Source organism: Pipistrellus hanaki (assembly GCF_964339955.1).
Source record: "Pipistrellus hanaki genome assembly, chromosome: 10".
Taxonomy (NCBI): domain Eukaryota; kingdom Metazoa; phylum Chordata; class Mammalia; order Chiroptera; family Vespertilionidae; genus Pipistrellus; species Pipistrellus hanaki.
This window is the reverse complement of record NC_140512.1, coordinates 70,377,987-70,405,397: the sequence shown is the minus strand read 5'-3', so window position 1 is coordinate 70,405,397 and position 27,411 is coordinate 70,377,987. Positions and strand designations below refer to the sequence as shown.

Below are 27,411 nucleotides of genomic sequence, written 5' to 3'. Positions count from 1 at the left end.
CCGGACAAGGGCACAGATGGAGGTCATGCCACACCAGGCATGGCAGGGGCAAAGCAGGTGGCGGGGAGGCCTGCGGGCTGTGTGCCAGGGCACCTGGTCGGCAGGTGTGTATGTAAGGGGCTGAAGGCGACACTTGGTCCCAGGGCCAGCAGTGCATTAGGAGGGGCCATGGCCAGCACTAGAGGAACACCCCTGTGTTCAAGCAGCATCGCTCACAGGGCACAAAAGGCAGAAATAATGGTGAATGAACGGTCCATCCATACAATGAAACATTCCTCAGCCTTAAGAAGAAATGGAGCACTGGCCCATGTTGCTCAGTGGATAGAGCATCAGCCTGCGGATGGTCCCAGGTTCGATTCTGGTCAAGGGCATGTACCTTGGTTGCAGGCACATTCCCAGTAGGGGTTGTGCAGGAGGCAGCTGATTGACATTTCTCTCTCATCGATGTTTCTCTCTATCCCTCTCCCTTCCTGTGGGGCCAGATGTGGCGGGGACCAGATATGGCAGGGATCTCCCTTTTCCAAGTTCAGCACGGAAAAAGAGATGAATGAACCAGTTCTAAGTGGAGGTGGCCAGGGATTGAGAAAATAAAAGAAAGAAAAATAGAAAGAAGACGCAAAGATAGACTTATAAAGCTGGGAGCTGGTTGGGACACTGCCACTCTCATGGAGGGACAGGACCCTGAGCCCACACAGCGCATTTATTTTATACGCCACATACCAGGAAGTGTCACCAAAACATAGGATCAAAGGAGCTATTTACATTCTTGAGTAGGCCCTAGCATTCCTGATTCTTGGCTGGATTTACATATCTAGACCTACTCCCGACACCTGGGCAAAGGAAAGAAATCAGTACTGACAACACTGTCTGCCATTGGGGAATGTGTATCCGAGACGCGGCTCTGCCAGTCACCTCAGACTCAGCTGACAACAGTTAAAGAAATGCCCATGTGCCTTCCCAGGCACTGTCTACATCTTCCTCTCTGTAAAAAAATCAATAAAATATATTTTCAATAAAAGAAGATGAAGAATAAAGAGAGCCCTGGCCCGTGTGCTCAGTGGTTGGAGCATCAGCCTGGGCACCAAAGGATTGCAGGTTCAATCCCCAGCCCCAGTCAGGGTGCAAGTGAAGGGTAACTAATCTCTCTCTCTCCTCTCCTCTCCTCTCCTCTCCTCTCCTCTCCTCTCCTCTCCTCCTCTCCTCTTCTCCCCTCCTCTCCTCTCCTCTCCTCTCCGCTCCTCTCCTCCCTTCCACTCTCTCTAATCATAATCAGTGGGAAAATGCCCTCAGGGAGGGCTAACCTCTAAGAAGAGGAAATGGCGTCTGGCACAGGGGCAGCACGATGGGCTCCCGGACACCACACTCCATGGAGGCAGCCAGCAGCACAGGACGGACACTGTGGTCCCGCTCGGGTGAGGGCCCTGGAGCGGAAGTTGTGACACGGCACCTGGAACGGCAGTGACCAGGCGGAGGGACAGGGGGTGTGGGGTGTCAGTGTTCAGTGAGAAAAGTTTTAATTTGAGGAAAATGGAAAAGTTCTGATGATTGGCCGGGGGGACAGGGTAGAAGGGCTACACAGCAACGTGAATGTACTTACTTCTCCAGAACTTGCATGCAAAAAGCATATTATTTATCTTGTTCCACAATAAGAAACCTAAAAAGAGGTTGGGACATGGGGGTAGAAGGGCTAACAGGAGGCAAGGCCATCTCGGCACCGCTCACTGGAGCTGTGGGTGTGAGGCGAGGAGCAGTGGGCGACATCAATGCGGAGCTCAGAGGCCGCCACCTGAGGGCGCCCAGAAGGGTCAGAGGGTATTTATGCCGCAGGGACCACATGTTTGCTCCTCGCTCCTGCAAGCTGGTGTGGCTTCCGTCCTCCACTGTGCCCCTCTCTGCAGCTCCGCCATGGTTCTAATGAGGCTCCTGCTGATGCCAGACCGCCATGCAGAGCTAAGGCAGACGGTTAAGCATAAATTAGCATGCAGCCAGGCAGGCACCACGCAAACCCAATGAATAAATATCTTTGGATATACAGGTCTACTTAGGTTGGAAAAAAGGATTGTTATAAAAAGTAAAGCACCATGCCCTAGCTAAATTGCTCAGTGGTTGGCACATCATCCCATACACAAAAAGGTTGAGGGTTCGAGTCCTGGTCAGGAAGCATGCCTAGGATTTGGGTTCAATCCCCAGTCAGGATGCCTGTGAGAGACAACTGATCGATGTTTCTCTCCCATGTCAATGTTTCTGTCTCTCTTCTTCTCTTTCTAATAAATCAATCCTCAGGTGAGGATTAAAAAAAAAGAAAAGAAAAGCATCATGCATGAGGATCGTGACATTCTCGCACCTCCGTGGCGGTGATATAATCTGACCTGCGCCCCTCAGAGACCACAGCCTGTGGGTCAGGCGGGCTGAGTCGAGCAGGGCCAGAGCCCCGCTGCCCTCCGGGTGTCCTCGGGCACAGGAGGGCCACCCATGGCTCACCACGGCCCCGTAGGTCTTTTCCGTGGTTGGCAGCTGCCACGTGGGTTTGGATGAAAAGTGGCAGGAGCAATGCATCATGGCGGAGATCCCTCTCGATCACATTTTAATAAAATCATAAATCAACACCTGACAGCGAGCTCCATCCCCAGAGGTGGTGGGCAATGTCACAGGGGCAAGAGCTGAGCCAGATGGCCTGCAGGCGTCAGACACCTGGCCACAGGTGGGGGCCTGGCACACAGGTGCTGTGAGTACAGCCAGTGCGACCCAGGACCGCAGCCGGCCTCAGCCCTGTGCGTCTCCGAGGCGCTTGGTCCTGGGTTCGGTGTGATGAGGGGCTTAGGGCTACACTTGACCTTACCCCCTGGCACAGCCACCCCAGCACAGCCACCCCCGCCGGCACAGCCCCACCCGCCGGCACAGCCACCCCCGCCGGCACAGCCCCACCCGCCGGCACAGCCACCCCCGCCGGCACAGCCCCACCCGCCGGCACAGCCTCACCCGCTGGCACAGCCTTACCCACCGGCACAGCCACACCCGTCGATACACTGGGATGTTTCCATGCCAGAGCTGCACACGGAGGTCTGTGTCCCCCAGAATCCATGTGTGGCAGCTGGCCCCCAGCATGAAGGTGGTGGAGGAGGGTTGGACCAGGATGAGTCAGGAGGGTGGAGCCCTCATGAATGGAGTCTGTGGCCTCACAGGGACAGGAAGCCCAGCTCTCTCCCCGGCGAGCAGAGACCTGCCCCGAACCGGAAGCGGGCCCCGGGCCTCCGTCTGCAGCACCTGCTCTTGGGCCTGGGCCCCAGGACGGAGAGGAAGCCTCTTGCTGTGTAGGACGCACGTCTCTGGTATTGTTGCTACAGCAACTCCAACTGGCTTCCCCAGCCCCAGCTCCACATGGCCTCCCCACCCCTCATCCCCACCTGACCCCCCCTCACCCTCCTCCCCCCGCACCCCGCAGGCCTCACCTTCCCAGCAGGTGCCAGGGCTGCGGCTGGCCCGCAGGCCCCACACCTGCTCTCCGGAGCCTGAGCTCCCCCCGCACCCCGCAGGCCTCACCCTCCCAGGGGGCGCCAGGGCAGCCCGCAGGCCCCACACCTGCTCTCCGGAGCCTGAGCTCCCCCCGCACCCCGCAGGCCTCACCCTCCCAGCGGGCGCCAGGGCAGCCCGCAGGCTCCACACCTGCTCTCCGGAGCCAGAGCTCCCCCCCGCGGTCTGGGCTGCGGCCCTGACAGCCTGTGTTTTTAGTTCCCCACCCGGCGGCGCTGCTTTCATCATGTTCCTTGAGAGCAGACCAGCCTGAGGGGACACTGGCTGCAGCCAGACACGCTCCCTCTGAAGCAGGAGTCTCTGCACAAAACGCCCTGTACACCCGTAGGGACACCCGTTGATCAGGGTCAGAAAGTTAGCGTTTCGAACAACGCACCATCCCCTTTTCCTGCTCAGCCTGCCTGCCGAACGTGATGCCAGCAGGCGGGTGTGCCTGTGCTGGCTGCCCCAGGCTGAGGGCCTCGCTCTCGAGCTCTCAAGAATGTTAACGACAATAGAAGCTGTACACATGATTCCAGGACATACATACGTGCTCACACAAAGCCTTGCTGTGTCAAAGGAGCTATAAAAAGAAAATAATGTATAATATAAGAATATGTGTTCTAATCTTGGGCACAACTATCCTCGAAAAATTAATAAATTATATTGTCTTTGATGTGTATATAATGATTAAGTTTGGGTTATAGAATTTTCATGCATCAGGCCTCTAGTATATCCTAAGAAACAGGAAACACCAATCAGAAAGAATGTATGCACCCCTATGTTTATAGCAGCACAGTTTACAACAGCTAAGATCAGGTCCAGGTGCCCATCTGTAGATGAGCGGTAAAAAGCTCTGGCACATCCATACCATGGAACACTATGCAGATGTAAAAAAGTAGAATCTCTTACCCTTTGAGGCAGCATGGAGGGACCTGGAGAGTATCATGCTCAGTGAAGTAAGTCAGTCAGAGGGAGACAAGCATCACTTGATCCCACTCATATATGGAACCTAATGAACAAAATGCACTGATGAACGAAATGGATCCAGAGACATGGACGCTTGGAACAGAGTGCGGAACCTCAGAGGGAAGGGGGGAAGCAGGGCGGGTGGGAGGTGGTCAGCCAAAGATTTTGTGTGCGTATGCACAGAACCATGGACACAGACAACAAGGTGGAGAGGGCTGGCTCAGGGTGTGCAGGTGGGCTGCAGCTGGTCAATGGGGATTTAATGTGTGTTTTTTTAAAGTTAATCTTAAAACCAGTATTGTGAATCCCATAGATAAAAATGGAAGTCAAAACTCATGGTGAAAAAGAAAAATCTGTCCACCCAAAATTCTTTACATAGTGAAGACACAATTTTAAAAATTCATATAAAATAAAAAGTATTTTCAGATTTTAAAAAAAAGCTGAGAGAATTTATTTCCAGCTATAATACAGTACAAAATATTCTAAAGGAAATTCTCTAACCTTAGGGAAGTGACAATGGATAAAACTTTATCTACAATAAAAAATAAAAAGGCCATATAATTGTATATATTTGGGCAAATATAAAAGCTCTATTTTTTCTTCTTTTCATATCAGTAAAGACAACTGACTGCTTTAGCAAAATATGATATTTTATTATGTAGCTTATAATTTGTGTGCAAGTGAAACATAGCAATGGCAATGGTACATAGGACTGAAAAACCAAAAAGTGCTCTTGCAAATTTATTATTTTATATGGCAAGCTGCAATATTAACTCTAAGCCAACTGTAGTAATGTGAGAAAAAACAGTAAAAAGAAATTACTGTAACTAAGGAGCAACTAAAAATAGAATTGGTACAAACATAGTGAATTTGTCATCCCTGAAGTATTCAAGTTAAAATGATTTCAGATCAGGAATTTTAGAAAGACAAACAAGGGTTTTAATGATTCTACTTTCTTTCAAACTTTATGATTTGGGCATATGACCTACTTTCAGTCATTTCCTTATCCCTAAAGCAATGTTTCAAGAAATACATTTTGCTCTTGAACTTTTTTGTCATCTTTCACGTGGACATTGTGTATGTTTGAATTCATGAGCTCAAATTCTTGATCATGCTTATGAAGTAAAAACAAAGCTACTAAACATTTAGTATCAATTTTTGCTGTAGTTTTGACACCAGTTTGTTTTATGCTTTCAATATAACACTAGCCCTCTACTTAGGTAATGTTCTGTGCAATCATTACTGAAAAATACAATATGAATTTAAAAAAATCTATTCTCATAGGCATACTATCAAATGTCATAAAACAAAAGAAAACAGGAAATTCCAGAACTCCACTCCTACATGCCTTCACCTATTGCAGTGGTTGGCAAACTCACCATTCAACAGAGCCAAATATCAACAGCACTACGATGGAAATTTATTTTGAGAGCCAAATTTTTTTAAACTTAAACTTCTTCTAACGCCACTTCTTCAAAATAGACTCGCCCAGGCAGTGGTATTTTGTGGAAGAGCCACACTCAAGGGGCCAAAGAGCCGCATGTGGCTCAAGAGCTGCAATTTGCCGACCATGGAGTCCTATCCAAACGTCTCCCATAGCAGAGCCCTGCCAAATACTCCTCTGAGCTCAATCCAACTTGCTTACTCATTTGCCCGGCCTAATCCTTCATAAGGTCAGGGACACTGACACTCTCCCAGCTCCGGTGCTCCCCCACCCCCACCCGCCCAGGGACCACCACAGGCCTCACCCCATCAGTTTGCAAAGGGTTTTGTGCCTAAAGAGGGCAATTGCCCAATGGCATTTTGCACCAAATGTCAGAAAACACAGGCATCCCGCTCGCTGCCCTCTGCCAGGCCCTTCCCCGGCCCGCTGGCAGCCTCGGTCCTGGGAAGAGCCCGGGCCGGCACCCAGGTCTCAGCCCAGCCTGCACAGCCAAGGGCGTGCGGTCTGAGCAGGTGCCAGGGGCAGTGGTTTCTCTGCGCCCCTAGCAGAGCCCTTCCCTTACTGGTGGGCAAACTGCAGCTCTCGAGCCACATGCGGCTCTTTGGCCCCTTGAGTGTGGCTCTTCCACAAAATACCACGGCCTGGGCGAGTCCATGTTGAAGAAGTGGCGTTAGAAGAAGTTTAAGTTTTTAAAAATTTGGCTCTCCGAAGAAATTTCAGTCGTTGTCCTGTTGATATTTGGCTCTGCTGACTATGAGTTTGCCGACCATTCCTTAGAGCTCTGGAGCCTGCCTGTCCCTGACCAGCCGCCACCCCTAACTTGCTTAGGACTTCCAGCCGATGCAACTCCTTTTTCTTCACCTCCCCGCCGGGCCTGTCTTTAGAGGCCAATCCCACACTTGGGGCTCCCCGCAGGGCGGAGTCTGAGCGGGGTGGGGTGTGTGCCCGTGTGTGTGTGTGTGTGTGTGTGTGTGTGTGTGTGTGTGTGTGCCTGAGTGTGTGTGCCTGTGTGTGTGTCTGTGTGTGTGTGTGCGTGTGTGTGTGTGTGTGCCCGTGTGTGTGTGTGTGTGTGTCTGTGTGTGCCTGTGTGTGTGCCTGTGTGTGCCTGTGTGTGTGTCTGTGTGTGTGTCTGTGTCTGTGTGCGTGTGTGCCTGTGTGTGCCTGTGTGTGTGTGTGCCTGTGTGTGCCTGTCTGTGTGTGTGTGAAGGGGGTGGGGAAGGGGAGGTTGGGGGGACGGGGCGGGGCAGAGGGCAGGGTGTCCACCCTAGGAGTGGCCACCGCTCCAGGCCGCCTCCCGCCACGCCCTGGTTGTTTTTGCAGGAAACACCCTCCTCTTCCTCCGCTCCCGCCCCCTCAGCCTTCCTCTGGGAAAGTCCGATCCGGCCCGACGGAGCGAGAGCGGAGCAATCGGCGGTGAGTGAGCGGGCCGGGCCCGCGAGGGAGGCGGGCGGTGCGGAGCGGGGAGAGGCCGCCTGCGGGGCCCTGGGCCCGGAGGGACGCGCTCCGGGAGCGCTGCGCGCCCGCCGCCTGGTCCCGGGTGGCTCCCGCCGGCCTCCCGCCAGGGACGCCGCCTGCACAGGGAGGCGGGGGGGGGGGGGGGGAGGGCACCGAGGCACCCGCCCGCACGGGGCACCCGCCTGCACGGGGCACCCGCCCGCACGGGGCACCCGCCTGCACGGGGCACCCGCCCGCACGGGGCACCCGCCTGCACGGGGCACCCGCCCGCACGGGGCACCCGCCTGCACGGGGGCATCCCCTCCGCGTGGCCCCCCGCGAAGTGGGACAGGCGGACCGGCAGGTGGGGTGATGGTCGCCTTTACACGGGGCGGAGGGTCCCGTTACCCGGGGGACCCCTGTCTCCCGTTAGCAATGTGAGCAAAGGGGGAGATGAGGTTCATTCCGGCCGGATGCGCGTTGTTTCCAGAAAGTAAGACATATATTTCAGAACTTGGGCTTTCCTTTCATTTATTTTATGGTTTTGCTTATCTTAGGATGCACACTTTAAGTGAATTTTTAATTTACACCGTATATTTGAAATGTAGCCACTAAAACTGTGATGCAGGAAAGCTGCTTTCCCACCTACTTAAAAGGGTATGGATTCAGTCCTTTAAGTTGGGTGTGGAGATAGTTGGAATAAAAACATAAATCTTCCATGGTCATCTTAAAATAGTAAAATAATTTCCATTAAATTTGGGAAAGCCAATCTGCTCAGCACATGCTGTGAATGTTATAGGCCAGTGGCATTAAGCAGAAGAGCATATTGACATTCTGGTTAGCAAAAAAGGCAGAATTAATACTTTTTACACCTAATGTGGTTGGGTGTCTACAGGAAAACAACTGAAAATCTCCTAGAAAAAAATCAAAGAATTTTCTAACCAGTGTGGACTTACAGTTCTCACTAGGTGTGATATTTATAAATTAGAAAATACAATAGGACAAATAAACCATTCAGTTTGGCATGAACACAAAAGTGAAAAACCTATTTAAAGATATAATACTCTAGGGTCATATGAAAATACATTATGTATATAAGAGTGTATCTTTATAAGTAAAGACAGCATTTCTCTAAAGATGTATAAATTAAATTTCAAACTGAATTTTTGATTGTTTTAAAACAACTATTTAGCTCATGTGCAAAGATTTCAATTAAAAGAAAATATGCATACATGTGGAGGCTTTAATACATAATAAAAAGTATTATAAAACTAGCTATAGTAATTAAAAAGTAATAAAAGAAAGAGGGAGCAGATTTACTGAAATCAATGAAACTGAAAAGATAGGTTTAAGAATAAAAGTAAAGCTGATAGCCAAGACCGGTTTGGCTCAATGGCTAGAGTGTCGGCTTGGGGACTGAAGGGTCCCAGGTTTGATTCTGGTCAAGGGCATGTACCTTAGTTGCCGGCATATCCCCAGTAGGGGGTGTGCAAGAGGCAGCTGATCGATGACTCTCTCTCATCGATGTTTCTAACTCTCTATCTCTCTCCCTTCCTCTCTGTACAACATCAATAAAATATATATTTTTTCAAAAATCTGATATTTGATAACCATATATTTTATTTTTTAATATATTTTTATTGTTGACTAAAGACTTGATGCACGAAATTCATGCAGGGCGGGAGGGGAGGGGACGCGGGGTGGGGGGGGGGGGGGGGGGGAGTGTCCCTCAGCCCAGCCTGCACCCTCTCCAATCTGGGACCCCTCAAAGGATGTCCAACTGCCTGCTTAGGGCTGATCCCAGTGGGTTTGGGCCTAAACAGGCAGTCGGAATCCCTCTCACAATCCAGGACTGCTGGCTCCCAACTGCTCTCCTGTCTGCCTTCCTGATTGCCCCTAACCGTTTCTGCCTGCCAGCCTGATCACCCCCTAACCACTCCCCTGCCAGCCTGATTAATGGCTAACTGCTCCCCTACCAGCCTGTTTGCCCCTAACTGCCCTCCCCTGCAGGTCTGGTCACCCCGAACTGCCCTCTTCTGTAGGCCTGGTCCCCTCAACTGCTCTCTCCTGCAGGCCTGAGTCCCTCCCAACTGCCCTTCCCTGCAGGCCTGGTCGTCCCCAACTTCCCTCCTCTGCCAGCTTGGTCACCCCTAACTGCCCTCCCCTGCAGGTTTGATCGCCCCCAACTGCCCTCCCTTGAACGCCTGGTCTCTCCCAACTGCCCTCCCCTGCTGGCTATCTTGTGGTGGCCACCTTGTGTCCACTTGGGGACAGCCATCTTGTGTGTTGGAGTGATGGTCAATCTGCACATTAGTCCTTTATTAGCTAGGATAGAGGCCCGGTGCATGAGTGGGGGCCAGCTGATTTGCCCTGAAGGGTGTCCCAGATCAGAGTGGGGGTTCTCTTGGGGCGTGGGACGGCCTGGGCGAGGGGCTTGTGGTGGTTTGCAGGCCAGCCACGCCCCCTGATGACCCAAGAGGAGGCCCTGGTATTTGGGGTTTATTTATCTTCTACAGTTGAAACTCTGTAGCCTTCAGTGGAGGACTGGGCCAGCCAGGGTGGGTGGAAAGCTTGGCTTCCTCCATCGTGGGGGGCAACCCTAGCCTCCTACTCTTCTAGCTCCATAGCTGCCACCATTTCTGTTTGGATTTATGTATCTTCTATCATTGGAACTTTGTAGCCTGGAGTGGAGGCCTAGGCCGGCAGGGGCAGGTGGAAAGCTTGGCTTCCTCCATTGCCGGGGAAACCCACGCCTCCCTCCTGCTCTCTGTGGCCGTAGCCATCTTGGTTGGTTTTATTTGCACATTCACTCCTGATTGACTGGTGGGCATGGCTTGTGGGTGTAGCGGAGGGATGGTTAATTTTATTAGATAGGATAGTATTCCATTATGTAGACGTACCACAGTGTTTTAATCCACTCATCTGCTGATGGGTACTTAGGCTGTCTCCAAAGCTTAGCTATTGTAACTTGTGCTGCCATGAACATAGGGGTGCATATATCCTTTCTGATTGGTATTTTGGGTTTCTTTGGATATATTCTTAGAAGTGGGATTACTGGGTAAAATGGGAGTTCCATTTTTAACTTTATGAGGAAATTCTATACTGGGCCACACCAGCACAGCCAAGAGTTCACAAGCCTGAGCATCGGCAACGAAAGATGGAGAAATGATAGACAAAGAGAAAAAGCTGGTTTGGGTGGGTCTTCTGTGCCTGCTGAGGCCACAGAACAGACCCAGACTGTAAGCTGATGGTTTATTGTCAGGGACAAACAAGGTAATTTACAATGTTCTTGTGAGTTTCACTTGTTTTGTCAGCACTTGCTGCCCCTCCCACAGCCCACTAGCTACCCAGGAAAGACCTAGAGAGCAGTTACAAGATCAAACTTAATTATGCTTAGAGGGCTGTGCCCTCCAACTAGGACTTGTTTTTGACTTTGCCAGCAGGTCAGTTGAGGCTTAGCCTATAACCGCTTCCTACACTGCACTGTGTTCCACAGGGGCTGCCCCAGTCTGCACTCCCACCTGCAGTGCCCGAGGGTTTCTTTTTTCCCACATCCTCGCCAGCACTTGTTTGTTGATTTGCTGATGATAGCCACTTTGACACGTACGAGATGGTACCTCATTTTTGTTTTGATTTGCATATCTCGGATGATTAGTGACTTTGGGCATGTTTTCCTATGTCTCTGGGTTCTCTGTGTCCTCTTTCGAAGTGTCTGTCTAGGTCTTTTGCCCATTTTTTTTTTAATGCATTGTTTACCTTCCTTTGTTAAGTTCTGTGAGTTCCCTATAAATTTTGGAGATTACGCCCTTAACTGTGATAGCATTGGCCAATTCGTTCTCCCTGCAGTGGGCTTCCTTTTTTTTTTTTTTTTTTTTTTTTTTTTGCAGTGGGCTTTCTTGTTGTTTTGTTGATGGTTTCTTTTGCTGTGCAGAGTTTTTTATTTTGAGGTAGTCCCATTTGTTTATTTTCTGCTTGGTCTCCATTGCCCTGGGAGCTGTGTTGGTAAAGGCATTGATAAGACATGTGTCTGATATTTTGCTGCTTACGTGCCGCAACCTTTTGCAGGGAGGGTTCAGGAATCTGGAGAAGGGACTGCGACATAAACGGATATACTAGACAAGAAATATAAATTTAGAAATCATTGGGGGAACCAGAATGATTCTCTAATGGAGTGGCTCTCTGAATATCCGGACCCCTAGCTTTTTATTTATTTTTTATTATTTTTTATTAAATTATTATCTGTGAACAGATTTTAACATTCCCACCCCCCCCCTAGCTTTTTATTTACTAGAATAAAAAGGGCAAATGTAATTTTAAAAAAATTATTACATTTGCCCTTTAGCAAAGCAAACAGACATTAATGATAAGGTTTGGTAAGCAACAAAGGATTATCAGATTAGGGGATTACCTTCAGCTGTTCAGCCAACAGCAGGGTAATACAATTCTGATTCTCACCCCTGCTGAACATCACAGTCCATCAGACTTCTGAGGACCTCTTGAATTTATTATGACCTGCTGGTCTTAGCCTCCAGCACCTATGGAATCTTACAATATTTTTATGGTTTCCCATCTTACATTTAAGTCCTTCAATCATTTTGAGTTTATTTTTGTGTATGGTGTAAGTTGGTGATCTAGTTTCTTTTTCTTTTTCTTTTTTTATGTATCTGTCCAATTTTTCCAGTACCATTTATTAAAGAGACTGCCTTGATTCCATGGCATGCCCTTTCCTCTTTTGTCAAATATTAATTGAGCATAATGGCTTGGGTTGATTTCTGGGTTCTCTGTTTCGTTCCAGTGGTCTATATGTCTTCTTGTGCCAATACCAGACTGTTTTGAGAACCGTGGCTCTGTAATATAGTTTGATATCTGGTATTGTGATCCCTTTAACTTTGTTCTCTTTCTCAGGGCTATAGGTGTATCCCAAATTGAATAAAAGGATGGCAATTGGGGTCTTTTTATATTCCAGATTAATTTTTGGAGAGTTTGTTCTCTATCTTTGAAATATGCCATTGGTATTTTAATGGGGATGGCATTGAATCTGTAGATTGCTTTGGGTAGTATGAAAACTTTAATGATGTTGATTCTAGCAATCCATGAACATGTATGTTTTTCCATTTGTTTATGTCTTTCTCTATCTCTTTTTTTAATGTCCTGTAGTTTTCCTAATAAAGGTCTTTTACCTCCTTAGTTAAGTTTATTCCTAGGTATTTTAAGATTTTGATGCAATAGAAAATGGGATTTTTTTTTCATTTCTTCTTCTGTGAGTTTATTATTGGTGTATGAAAAGGCCATAGGTTTCTGGGTATTAATTTTGTATACTGTTACATTGCTGAATTCATTTATTAGGTCTAGTAGTTTTTTGATGGAGTCTTTGGGTTTTTTTATGTACAGTATCACTCATCTTCAAATAAGGACAATTTTACTTCTTTTCCAATTTGGATGCCTTTTACTTTTTCTTCTTATCTGATTGTCATGGTTAGCACTTCAGTAATATATTGAACAGGAGTGGAGAAAGTGGGCATCCCCATCTTGTTCCTGTTCTCAGAGAAAATGGATTTGGTTTTTGTCCATTGAGTCTGATGTTGTCTGGTTTGTCATATAAGGCTTTCATTATGTTGAGGTATGATCTTTCTATTCCCACTTTGCTAAGACTTTTTATGAAGAAATGGTGTTGGATTTTGTCAAATGCCTTTTCTGCATCAATTGATATGAATGTGTGATTTTTGCCTCTCTGTTTGTTTATGCGATGTAACACATTTATTGATTTGCGGATATTGTATCGCCCTTGAATCCCCGGAATAAAGCCCACTTGGTCATGGTGCATGATCTTTCTAATGTAATGCTGGGTCCAATTTACTAAAATTTTGTTGAGGACGTTAGCATCTATGTTCATCAAGGATATTGGCCTGTACTCTTTTTTTTTTGTGGTGTATTTATCTGGTTTTGAAATTAGGGTGATGTTGGTTTCATATAAAGAGCTTGGAAGTGTGCCTTCCTCTTAAATTTTTTGAAATAGCTGAGGAGAATAGGTTTTAATTCCTCTTTCAGTATTTGGAAGAACTCTTTTGCTTACTGGAAGATTTTTTATCACTGCTTCAATTTCTTCAGTAATTATGGGCCTATTCAGGTTTTCTGATTCTTCCTGATTGAGTTTTGGGAGCTTGTATTTTTCTAAGAATAAGCCCATTTCATCTATGTTGTCCATTTTGTTGGAATAGAGTTGTTCATAGTATCCTATCTAATAAAGAGGGAATATGCTAATTGACCCTCATGTCGTTGCAGAGATGGCAATGCTTACAGCCAATAAGGAGTTAATATACTACCGTGTTTCCCCGAAAATAAGACATCCTCTGAAAATAAGACCTACTTACAGGTTTCCTTCTGAGTGAAATATAAGGCATCCCCCAGAAAATAAGCCCCCCCTAGGCTAAACATGAGAGATTTGGTCCACTGATTCTGAAAGAAACGGAGTAACAAGAAATTCACCAGGAAATTCAGGAATTTGATTATTATGATGATGTTCCAGAAGATGATGACACGATTGTCATTGAATAAATGAGTAAATTCTTGATACTGTAGGATTCACAGTTTGTCTAGTTTGTGTTGACAACTACCGTACTACCGTACCGTATACAGGTAATAAATTTCCTTTATTTTCATTTAACAATAAATGTGTACCATATTCTTCTTCATGGAAAAAATAAGACATCCCCTGAAAATAAGACCTAGCGCATCTTTGGGAGCAAAAATTAATATAAGACACTGTCTTATTTTCAGGGAAACGGGGTAATTAAATGCCCCACCCTCAAAGATGGTGGCACCCACAGCCAATAAGGCGGTAATATGCTAATTGATTGCCACACCCTCAAAGATGGCAGCACACACAGCCACAAGAGGGCAGCACCAGTTTCCTCAACCCCGCCAGCGCAGCCCAGGGTGCAGGCAAGCCTGGAATGGCGGTAGTCCAGCCATCAAGGGCCACACAAGGCTCGGATAACCAGGGCCGGCGGAGGCTTGCGCTGCCAGCTGTGGCAGCAGCAGAGATGTGATGGGGCATCACCTTCCCCTGATCATCGGGTTGCCTCTTGCCCCTGAGGGCTCCCAGACTGTGAGAGGGGGCAGGCCGGGCTAAGGGAACCCCCTTCCAGTGCATAAATTTTCATGTATCGGGCCTTGAGTTTTTTCATAATTCTTTGTATTTATGTGGGATTGGTTTTTACTTCACCTCTTTCGTTTTTGATTTTTTTTTTTTTGGGGGGGGGGGGGGAGTGGTGTTACTCTCTCTTTGCTTCTTGATGAGCCTGGCTATAGGTTCATCAATCTTGTTTATACTTTTAAAGAACCAATTCTTGGTTTTGTTGATCTTTTGTATTTTTTTTTCTCTCTTTGTTGTTTATTTCTACTCTGATTTTTATTATTACCTTCCTAATGCTTCCACTGGGCATTTCTTGTTGCTCTCTTTCTAACTCTTTGAGTTGTAGGGTTATATAATGCATTACCGGTTTTTCTTGTTTTCTTGAGATAGGCCTGTAGAGCTATGAACTTCCCTCTCAAAACTGCTCTCACTGTGTCCCATAGGTTTGGGATTGTTGTGTTTTCATTGTCATTGTTACCAGGATGCTTTTTATTTCTTCTTTGATCTCTTTGGTAAGCCAATCATTGTTTCATAGCATGCTATTTAGTCTCCAAGTGTTTGATTTTTTATTGTTTTTATTGTAGTTGATTTCTACTTTTATGCAATTGCAACTAGAGAATATGCTTGACATGATTTCTGCCTTCTTGAATTTGAATAGGCTTTGCCTGTGTCTCAGTATTTGGCCAGTCTTTGAAAATGGCCCATGTGCACTTGAAAAGAAAGTATATTCTGTGGCTTTGGGGTGAAATATTCTGAAGATGTCACTTAATTCCATCTGATCTAGTGAGTCATTTAGGATTACTCTTTCCTTGCTGATTTTTTGTTTAGAGCATTTATCTAGTCGTGTCAATGGGATATTAAAGTACCCTACTATGATTGTATTCCTGTCAGTGTGTCCTTTGATATCTTACAGAAAGCTTTTTATGTATTTGTGCACTCCTGTATTGGGGGGGGGTATATATATATATATCAGGGTCAAATTCTCTTGTATTGATCCCTTTATTTTTTTTAATATATTTTATTGATTTTTCTTACAGAGAGGAAAGGAGAGATATAGAGAGCTAGAAACATCGATGAGAGAGAAACATCGACCAGCTTCCTCCTGCACACCCCCTGCTGGGGATGTGCCCACAACCAACATACATGCCCCTGACCAGAATCGAACCTGGGACCCTTCAGTCTGCAGACCGATGCTCTACCGTTGAGCCAAACCAGTTTCGGCTGTATTGATCCCTTTAGTATTATGAAGTGGCCTTCCTTATCTGTTGTTATGGCCTTCACTTTGAGGTCTATTTTGTCAGATATATGTATTGCTACCCCAGCTTTGTTTTTATTTCCATTTGCCTGAAATAATTTTTTTCATCCCTTCACCAGAGTCCTTTGTTCTGAGATTGGTCTCTTGTAGACAGCAAATATATGGGTCATATTTTCTTATTTATTCAGCTACCCTATGTCTTTTGATTGAGGCATTGAAGCCATTTACATTTAAGCTTATTATTAATAGGTACTTGTTTGTCACCATTTTTATTCTTTGCCCCCATGTTCCTTCTTCCCATCCTATTCCTTTTTTTTACAGCAGTCCCTTTAGCATTCCTTGCATTGCTGATTTGGTGGTAATAAATTCCCTTAGTCCGTTTTTGTCTGTGAAGCTCCCGATTTCACCCTCAATTTTGATTGATAGCCTTGCTGTGTACAGTATTCTTGGATTCAGACCCTTCCTTTGTATGCCTTTGTATATTTCATTCCATTTCCTTCTGACCTAATGTGTTTCTGTTAATAAATCAGTCACTAGTTTTTAATGGGGGATCCTTTGTAGGTAACTTTCTGTCTCTCTCTGGCTGCTTTTAATATTCTTACTTTGTCATTGGAGTTTGCCAAATTAATTATTATGTGTCTTGGTGTTGGTCTTTTTCAGTTCATCTTGTTTGAGACACAGAGAGTCTCAAACAAGATGAACTGAAAAGAAAAGAAAGAGAACCCATGGACAACAGTGTGGTGGTTGTGAGGTGTAGAAGGGTGGGTAGAGGTGGGAGAGGGTATGAGGGTGATAAAATGTGATGAGAGAAAATAAAGAAAGGTAAAATATGAATCAGATCTCATCGTTTCACTGCAATTAGAACAAATTCCAAACATTTTGCTATAGTCTTTAAGTCTGATCAGACCTCTGTTTTCATTTGTTGTCTTGTTTTTTTGTTGTTTTACTCATTCACTATGTCCCAGCCAAACATGACTTCTTTCTCTCCCTTGAGTATTCCAAACCCAGTGGATTACTAGGAATACAAAAACCCAGAGCTTTTGTCCTTACTTTTCTGTCTTTCTGGATCTCTCCTCCCATATTTTTTGTTTAGTGTCTCCATTCATAGTTCACATAGTTCAAAGGTCATCTTCTGAGAGACGGGTACCCTGACTCTCATGTTTTTCTTAAACTTTTTACTTCATAATTGTACTATCTTAATTTAATCTTAAATATTTGTTGACATGTTCTTAAATCTCATGCCACTAGAATATAATGTACAGCAGTGTGTTCATCTGGTTTACTGCTGTATTTTCACCATCTGTAATAGTACCTGGTACATAATAGGTGCTCAGTAAACATTTGTTGAATTAATTAAGGTATAAGTGAAAGGTAACTGGAGGCTAAAAGAATCACTGAACTTGTTACATGTATTACCAACTACTAATAGTAACTACTTAATAAAGTATGAAATGTTTTATTTTTCAGGATTAATTGGAATTCTTCAAAATGTCAGGTAAGTTTTGTGAATAAGTTTTAATATGCTTTATTTTCAAATGTAAATTATGTGATTGCTTCCCCTAAAAATTGTAGATTTTGCCCTGGCCTGTGAGCTCACTGGATAGAGTGCTGGGCCTTGGGTTAGACGGCTCCTGGTTTGATTCTGGGCAAAGGCACATACCTTGACTGCAGGCTTGATCCTGGCTCCCAGTCAGGACCACGGAGGAAGAAACCAATTGATGTGTCTTTCTCCCCCTTTTCCTCCCACTTGCTCTAAAAAAATCAATGGGAAAATATCCTCAGGTGAGAATTAGAAAATAATAAAAATTTAAAAAATGAAAATGTATCCTCAGTGAGGATTTAAACATTTTTTTAAGTTTATTTCATTTTGAAGAGGGTTTTTTTTTATTATTAAGTATTTGGAGAGTATGTATACATGCTTATTTATACATATGAGCGTTCCTTTCTATCTTTAACAAAAAGAGTTAAAAGGGATTTACATTGACATACATGTGTAGAAATATCTCTAAAGTATGTGGGGAAATTTGGGTAAAGAACAACAAGGTAGGAAAGTAAGTCTGCAAAGAGAGGTAGTAATAAAAAGCCCATGACAGCAGCCTGCCCTCATAGAGGAGGGCTCCAAAGTGGCCCCTGCATTATCAAGCAATGCAGGACACGATACAAGGAGAGAAACACACTGCTTATGGTGTGTGCGCGCGTATGCGTGCACACGCGCACGTGTGTGTGTGTGTGTGTGTGTGTGTGTGTGTGTGTTTGATTGTTTTTAGATAACAGTTAGTTAAGAGAGTCAGAACTTTTCCTTATAGTGAGTCTAAATAAAAGGTTCTCTGATTTCAATAAGATGAAAAGTGACTTCAATACTCCCTGAAGCAATCAGGGTGACAGGTCTCTCAGGGCAGAGTGTGACTAAACCACCTCTGATTGAACCACATCTGTCACCACTGGCTTTTAAACCATTTAGTATGCATCATGCTCTGTTTTGAATTTACTAAGTACTTATCCTGTTATGTTTTGAATTTACCTAAACAGCAATTTTCCAAAATGGATTCATGAAAACTCGGATCCTCTCTATATATGACTTCACATATTATGAAAAAAAATTTTCTTACGATGTGAAAGGAAGTTAATGCAGATAGGAATCAGCATCAGAACATGTAATAAATAAAAGAAATAAAAGTAGCATGAAAGTTCCTTGCTTTGCTTGTAGCACAGTGGTTTAATATTTTGTTTTTTAATCCATATTCAGCCTGAAAATCTAGGAAATATTATAATAGGTTGATGTCTAATATACTTATGAATTATGTTTTTTTATATGAAATATGAGTGTATTTCTTACTGGTGATATGCAATAGTGCATGCCAACAAGAAAATATGAATGTTTTCTATTATCATATTGTCATTTCCATTGCAAATCATGTGTCCTGTCTCTCCCCAAAGGTGTAGGCCCCACAGCCCCTGAGCAACCTACAGATGAAACAGGAAACCAAGTAAAGTCAGCGGATCCAAGGCCTGCTGTCCCTCCAGGCTATGATTCCCATGTGGTACCAGGTACATTAAGTATTCAGAAAGGCTTTTTCCTCTCTCCAGACAATGATATTAATATTTAAGATAGATTTTTAAAATAATTAGGGTAGTGAGTGGAGGTGGAAGCAGCCAAAGAGGGAATAAATGGTGGTGGAACAAATAAAATAAAAACAATAATACTGCCTAGCCAGCGAGGCTCTGTGAGTGAGCTTTGACCTATGAACCAGGAAGATGCAGTTCAATTCCCGGGTAGGGAATATGCCAAATTATAGGCTGGGTGTGCATGAGGCACTGAACAATGATCTCACTCAGCATTGATGTTTCTCTCTCTCTTCCTAACTGAAATCAATAAAAATTCATTCAAAGAATAACTAAAACCTATCCTCATCAGGCTATTCCAAAAATTAAGAGGAAGGCACACTTCCAAGCTCTTTATATGAAGCCAACATTACCCTAATCCAAAAACCAGTTAAAGACACTGCAAAGAAAGAGAATTGCAGACCAATATCCCTGACGAACATAGATGCTAAAATCCTTAACAAAATTCTAGCAAACCAGATCTGGCATTACATTAGAAAGATCATACACTATGGCCAAGTAGGATTTATTCCATGGATTCAAGGCTGGTACAATATCTGCAAATCAATAAATGTGGTACATCACAAACAAAAATTGAGAGACAAAAATGACATAATCATATCAATTACTGCAGAAAAGGCATTTGACAAAATAAAAACTCTCAGCAAGGTGGGAGTAGAAGGATCATACTTCAATATAATAAAAGCCATATACAACAAACCTACAGCCAATTATACTCAATGGGCAAAAACTAAAATCATTTCTTCTAAGAATAGGAACAAGACAGGAATGCCCATTTCACCACTTCTTTTTAACAAAGTACTGGAAGTGCTAGTCATAGCGATCAGACAAGAAAAAGAAATAAAAGGCTTCCAAATTGGAAAAGAAAGAAAACTGTCATTATTCTTGACGTGATATTATACATAGGAAACCCTAATGTCTCCACCAAAATGCTGTTAGACCTAATAAATGAATTCGGCCATGTTGCAGGATACAAAATTAGCACCCAGAAAATTTTTTTTATACACCAAAAATGAACTCCTAGAAAGAGCAACTAAAAAGCAAAGATAGAGGAAGACATTAACAAATGGAAGGATATACCATGTTCATGGATTGGTAAAATCAACTATTAAAATGTCCATATTATCCAAAGCAATTTATAGGTTAAATGCAATCCTGATTAAAATACCAATGGCATATTTCAAAGACATAGAACAAATTCTCCAAAAATACATCTAGAATAAAGAAAGACCCAAATAGCTGTAGGAATCTTGAGAAGAACAAAGTTGGAGGGTTCACAATTCCAGATCCCTACAAAGCCATTGTTCTCAAAACTGCCTGGTATTGGCACAAGAACAGAGATAGACCAGTGGAACAGAACAGATAATGCAGAAATGGACCCAAGCTGTTATGCTCAATTAATATTTGACAAAGGAGACAAAAGCATATAACGCAGTCAAGATACTAGTCTCTTCAGTAAATGGTGCTGCAAAAATTGGACAGATACATGCAAAAAAATGAAACTAGACCACCAATTTACACCCTACACAAAAATAAACTCAAAACGGATAAAGGACTTAAATGTAAGATGGGAAACCATAAAATTTTTAGAATTCATAGGCAGCAAAATATCAGCCATATGTCCTTGCAGTACTTTTCCTGATTCAGATCCTAGGGCAATAAAAATATAAAGGAGACTGCCTCAAAATAAATAGTTTTGCACAGCAAAAGAAACCATCGGCTAAACAACAAGAAAGCTCACTGCATGGGAGAACATATTTGCCAATGCTATCACAGATAAGGGTACAACCTCCAAAATTTATAGGGAACTTATACAACTTAACTAAACAATCCAATAAAAAAAAATGGACCTAAACAGACACTCTCTGAAAGAGGACATACAGAAGGCCAAGAGACATATGAATACATGCTCAAAGTCACTAATCATCTGAGAGATACAAATCAAAAAGACAATGAGGTAGCACCTCACACCTGTCAGAATGGCTATCATCAACAAATCAACAAACAGCAAGTGCTGGTGAGAATGCAGAGAAAAAGGAACCCTCGTGCACTGCTGGGAATGCAGACTGGTGCAGCCACTGTGGAGAACAGTATGGAGTTTCCTCAAAACACTAAAACTGGAACTCCCGTTTGACCCAGTGATCCCACTCCTAGGAATATATCTCAAGAAACTGGAAACACCAATCAGAAAGGATATATGACCCCTATGTTCATAGCAGCACAATTTACAATAGCTAACATTTAGAAATGATGTTGGGAAAAGTGGACAGATCCATGTAAAAAAAAATGAAACTACCAATTTATTCCATTCACAAGAATAAACTCTAAATGAATAAACAATTATAAGTAGGAAATCATAAAAATCCTAGAAGAAACCATAGGCAAGCAAAATCAGACATGTCTTGTACCAATATGCTTATGGTAGATCTACTAGGACAAAGGAAACTAAGGAGAAAAATAAAGAAAAGGGACTACATCAAAATAAAAAGCTTCTGCACAGCAAAATAGACTGTCAACCAAACGAAAAGGGAGATGAGTATATAGGAGAACATATTTGGCAAAGATACGTCTGATAAAGGGTTAATATCCAAATATATAAGGAACTCATGCAACTTAACAAAACAAGACAAACAATCCAACTTTAAAAAATGGGCAAAGAACCTTGAGGGCATTTGGGGACCAGCAAGGGGGCAGTTAGGCATCAATCAGGCTGGCAGGGGAGTGGTTAGAGGGTGATCAGGCAGGCAGGCAGTGAGCAGTTAGGAGCCAGCAGTCCCAGATTGTGAGAGGGAGGTCCGACTGCTGGTTTAGGCCCAATTCCTGCAGTTGGACAACCCCCAAGGGGTCCCAGATTGGAGAGGGTGCAGGTTGTGCTGAGGGGTAATTTCCCCCCACCCCCACCCCCCTGCAGGAATTTCATGCACCGGCCTCTTGTTTTTTATAAAAATAAAAGGAAGTGATTTTGCAATGAGTACAATTTTTTATATTAAAAATATTTTTCTAAGGAAACTTTTTCACCAGGATTATATTCAAACTAGAGGCCAATTGCACGAAATGTGTGCATGGGGGTGTGTGTCCCTCAACCCATCTTTGGCCCTTTCGCAATCTGGGAACCCTCGCTCCTAACTGCCCCCTGCTCCCTCCTGACTGCCCATCTGCTCGCTCCTTACTGCTGGCTCCTGCTCCTTATCGCCTAGCGCCTACCTGCTTGCTCCTTACTGGCCGCCTGCTTGCTCCTTAGCTCTTGGCTTGCCACTCCTCAGTGCTGCTGCGAAGGCTGGAGAAGCTCCTGCCATCACTGCTGCACTCGCCAGCCCTGAGCTGGCTTCTGGCTGAGCGCTGCTCCCACTATGGGAGCGCACTGACCACCAGGGGGCAGCTCATGTGTTGAGCATCTGCTCCCTAGTGGTCAGTGCACATCATAGCAACCAGTCACTCTGGTTGTTCCCGTTGTTCTCGTCATCCTGCCATAACGACCACTAGACTTTTATATAGAGAGATTCATTTTAATGATTTAGAAAATGATAGGCAAGATTATAGCAATATTTATTGAAATATATATTGTGTATATCTTAGAGGTGGAGACCATTGAGTTAAGCTGTGAAAGGTTAGAAGAAACCTCAGCGCCCACAGGATAGTGGCAGAGAAGTTGTTTGACCCTCGATGTGTGTTCTTTGGAGCTCAGGTGGCCTTCGCGCCTGCAGTGTTTTCTAGAAGCAGCAGGGCTTTCTTTTCCGTTTTCCTCGTGTGTGCACGTTATGTGGCTCTGACCCTGCTTTCCCCTGCTGAACCTGTGGTTCTGACAATCTGAAATTATAATCTTACTGTATTTCATCATTCCTCTATAGTTTTATTTCACTGTTGATCTACATAATCAATCTTATTTTCACCAATCACGAACCTAGCATCTAGATTCCACTAGAACAGACGTTTCACCATTCCTAAGATGTAGATACTGATTATCAATCATATTCTGGTCATCTAGGAAAGTGTTTATTCTTCGGTATATCAAAAAATTGACAAGAGTGTAGGAGACATCCTTCTAATAAAATGACTAGATAAGTTGAAATATATTATGATGCAGAGCGTACAACTAATGAATTTTGTTATGAAATAGTAAGTTTTCTGTGACCTCCCCTTAGTGGCTGAACTAAGTACTTTCTTATGGTAATTCAGATTAGTCCCTGTGATTCACATTAAGGAACTTGAATACAATATTTAAAATATTTAACTCAATTACAAAATTTCCATTTGCATTATAGTATCAGATATGTATTCTTTCCCAAAATTATGTTGTTCATGTATGTTTGAAATAATACTTATAAAGAAACCTTAGTTTTATGTGGTCTATTTAAAGTGAAAATGACATAATTTCTTGCAACAGAAAAAGGATAATATTAAAAACAACAAACAGCACAAATCCCACAAGGCAGTATTCCTCACACTGATATTGGTAGGACTTTTTTTTTCCCCACAGTTACATTTTAACTTTTTTATGCTAAGGACACTTTATATCTACTGCCTTAGTAAATATCAGTATACAAAATGGTATTATTAACTACCAGAGGTCCGGACATCCCTTTCACAATCCAGGACCTCTGGCCGCTGGCTCCTAACCGCCTGCCTGCCTGCCTGCCTGCTGCCTGATTGCCCCTAACCACTTCTGCCTGCCCACCTAATCACCTCCTAACCGCTCACCTGCCAGCCTGATCGTTAACAACTGCCCTCCACTGCTGGCCTGATCACCCACAACTGCCCTCCACTGCTGGCATGATTGCCCCAACTGCCCTCCCTCCCCTGCCGACCTGAGTGCCCACATCTGCCCTCCACTGCCGCAGCCCGCCTCCTCCCCACAAGGCAGTGGAGATGCCAGGATCGGCATCCTCCATGCCACACAGAGCCATGGGACCCACGCCAGCCGTGAGCCCAGCTCCTGGCTGAACAGCGCTCCCTGGTGGTCAGAGAGCATCACAGTGAATGGTCGTTCTGTCATCGGGCCAAAACTGGCTCTCCAACATTCCCTGTGGTGTCCTGGATTGTGAGAGGGCACAAGCGAGGCGGAGGGACCCCACTGGTGCACGATCAGGGCTGGATAGGGATGCAGGAGGTTGGCCAGCCAAGGAGGGACCTCAGAGGGCTCCAGGACATGTCTAGCCTGTCTTGCTCAGTCACGATTGGCTAGACACCAGCAGCAAGCTAACCTACCAGTTGGAGCGTCTGCCCCCTGGTGGTCAGTGCACATCATAGCGACTGGTGAACCAGTCGACTCTCTGCTCCCTTCTGGTCAGTGCATGTCATAGTGAGCGGTTTAGCATATCATTAGCATATTACACTTTGATTGGTTGAATGGATGACCAGACACTTAACATATTAGTCTTTTATTATATGGGATTATATAGGATATTCCCAATGCTGTACTTTACATCCCCATGAATATTCTTTAACTACCAATTTGTACTTCTTAATTCCTTCACCTTGTTCATCTATCCCCCCAAATCACAAATATCAGGAAACAGCACAATCCTAAATAACCAAAGGAGCAAAAAGATACCACAAGAGAAATTAGAAAAAACTTTGAGATGTAAAAACAAAAACACAATATACCAAAGTTTATGGGATTCAGCTAAAACAGTAACTAGAAGGAAATTTATAGCTATAAACATCTAAAAAAATAAGTTCATTCTCAAGTAATCCAATTTTCCACCTTAGAAATAAACTAAATCCAAATTAAGTAGGAGGAAATCTTAAACATTTGAGCAGAAGTCAATGAAATAGAAAAAAATAAGACAAACTCAACAAAACCAAAAATTGGTTATTTGAAGAGATCAACAACATTGAAAAAACTTAAGCCAAACTTACCAAGAAAATAATACATAAATATTAAAATCAGGAATGAGGCGAGAGACAAAATGGCGGCTGAACAGATGGACCTGTTCTGAGCCTAGTCCCAGAGCAGATAGAAGGAGCGCCTGAAAGTTGCTCGGGAAGTGTTAGTTGGCAAGCTAAGGGGTAGCAGAACTCTAAGAGAAGGTAGAGTCTGCTGGACAGGATTTCCTGACCAAGCAGCCCGCACTACGGCAGAGAACTCTCCCGGAGCTACGGGCTCAGAGGGAAAACTACTCCACCTTAGAAAGAAAAGAGGATCTTCTCTGAGGCCTGAAAAGCCCACAGCAGAGGAGACCACCGAACAGCTGTGATGTCCCAATCGGCGCAAATACGTGGATTCAAGGGAATTCTTCACTCACCCACGGAAAAGAGAAAGAGACCTACATAAGCAGACATCCTGAAAAGAGAGACCATGGGGAGACAAAGAAATAGCCCACTAGGCCTGCAGGGAGGCCAGTGGGGGTGGTCAACTCTACAGGGGAGGACAGTTAGAGGTGACCAGGCTGGCAAAGGAGGGAAGCTGGAAGTTGTGGGAAAACAGGCTGGCAGGAGAGCAGTTAGAAATCAATCAGACTGGCTGATCTGGCTGGCAGGCAGAAGCAGTTAGGGGCAATCAGGAAGGCAGGCAGGCAAGCAGTTGGGAGCCAGCAGTCCTGGATTGTGAGAGGGATCCCAGATTGGAGAGAGTGCAGGCTGGGCTGAGGGACACCACCACCCCTCCACCCAAGCTCCCCTCCCCCCCCCCATGCACAAATTTCATGCACCGGGCCTTTAGTTATATCATAAAATTTAAGAGGACTGCTAGTAAGTACATTGATATGCAATACCGTTACAACAGTGTTGGTACAGTACACACTCGGAAGTTAGGAAATCTTGTTTCTAAGTGGATGTTATGTGGCCCATAACATCTTCATGTAAAGAGTCATGCTAACTTCCAGTATATCGCAGTGTTGATGGTATGTAATACTTTCATCTGTTTTTTAACACAGGGCCCCCTGGAGCATACGTTCCTCCGCCGGCAGGCTACCCAGCAGGCGTGCCCATGGGATACTATGGTCCGCAGCAGCCCGGTGCCTTCCCGTTTGGCCAGCCGCCCAGCGGTACCCATCCTGTCCAGTACCAGCCTGGCAGGTATCCAGTCTCCAGTCAATCCGCTCCAGTGATATGGATGCCAGGGCCCACTCCCATGCCCGACTGCCCTCCTGGCCTGGAATGCCTAACCCAGGTACTTCTCACACATCCAGTTTGTATCTCCTAATGAAGGGCGACTGGGGATTCAAGACGACGCAAAAGACTAAATCTGAGTGGGCAAAGTAACAGGCTAGTGACGTTATATTCCTGTAGATATCTAATTTGTGACACTAAGAGCGATGGTACTAATTTCGGAAATGTCAAAGGAGGTCAGAGAGTGTAAGCGTGTTTTTGGTGGGATAAGTATGGTTTTTCTGAAGGATATATGTTGAATTTTAAGACACTCATGATGCCCTGTCAAAGGCAGTTTAAAATACAGGAATATGAATATAAGAAAAACTAACCAAGATCCTAATCGGGGTGTCATTTGCAAAGAAGCAGAGTTCACATGAAGGAAAGTAACATACTAGTAAAACAGAACAAAGCAGTAGACAGTGAATGAGTCCTGAGTGCCTTAGCCCACAGCTTTTCTCACCACCCATAGCTCTCCTCCTCCACGCCTCTTCCGCCAAAACACGTGCAATGTGAATCAAAGTAGGGGACCTTCCAAAGATACGGCTCAGTCCAGATTCCAAAGAACCGCTTCTCCGGGCAGAGTGACTCCGATTCCCTTTGTGTAGACGTTCCGGAGCTACCCGGGTGTCCAGCTCAGAACTGGCACTTCGCCAGGCTGCTGTACTCAATGTTATGTTTCAAAAGCCATGTCAGAAACTAAAAAGGATTGCTCAATGAAAATAAGATGAAGCTAGTTTTGGAAGTCCCTTAGAAATAACTGAGTTGTGTTTTACTTTTAGAAAACGGGAGTGTTGAAATGCAGTACAAGTAAGGAAATTGCCTATTCAATACTTGTCTTCCCATATAGTCATCCAAATACTCCTTTAAGTTGATATGTTTTCTTTTCAGTTTTATATAATGAGAAAAACCTTGATAATCCTCTGCATTGAAACCGTGGCTACAATGTAATATTATTGATTCTTGCAAGTCAGTAGAGTTGAATCAGGAAAATTTGGATTTTACATGAGCCAAAATTTTTATTAAATTGTTGTTTTGGCAAAATAATGATAAAATGCAAAGCCAGTCATTCAGGTAAAGTGGTATTGTAGATTAAACTACCTCTGTATTATTTTAGAAGCTTATAAAATGTGTATAAGTTACTCAATTTTGGAAAGTCTTTTCTTATACAAGATAATGAACTCAAATTGTCCTTGGAAATCATAGATTTGGAGTCATTTCTCTTTTGAAAATGTATAGCTTCAATATTGTTCACTTAAATATATATAAAAACAAAATAAAACAGTTTCTCCAGCCTAAGTGGCTATCAACAGAGGAGTGGATTGGAAAACTGTGGTACATCTACTCAATGGAATACTACACTGCTCTGAAAAAGAAGGAATTCTTACCATTTGCAGCAGCATGGATGGAATTTGAGAGCATTATGCTAAGCAAAATAAGCCAGTCAGAGAA

The 27,411-nt window shown here is 44.3% G+C and overlaps 1 protein-coding gene across 4 annotated transcripts in view; it reads left to right on the top strand.

The window, feature by feature from the left end:
- The first annotated feature begins 6,848 nt into the window (after positions 1-6,848).
- Positions 6,849-27,411, top strand: part of LOC311629454 (phospholipid scramblase 4-like) — a 32,554-nt gene continuing 11,991 nt past the window's right edge. For 3 of the 4 annotated variants that reach the window (XR_014796200.1, XR_014796201.1, XM_084897561.1), the window contains exons 1-4: positions 6,849-7,336; positions 17,215-17,242; positions 18,685-18,795; positions 25,746-25,981. Coding sequence is in view for 2 of the 4 variants with exons in the window: in XM_084897561.1 (XP_084753687.1) it covers positions 17,236-17,242; positions 18,685-18,795; positions 25,746-25,981 (354 nt within the window). In the remaining 2 variants the exon portion in view is untranslated. Of the gene's footprint in view, positions 7,337-7,827; positions 7,851-17,214; positions 17,243-18,684; positions 18,796-25,745; positions 25,982-27,411 lie in introns of those variants that run through there. The other variant, XM_084897562.1, reaches the window with a different exon arrangement.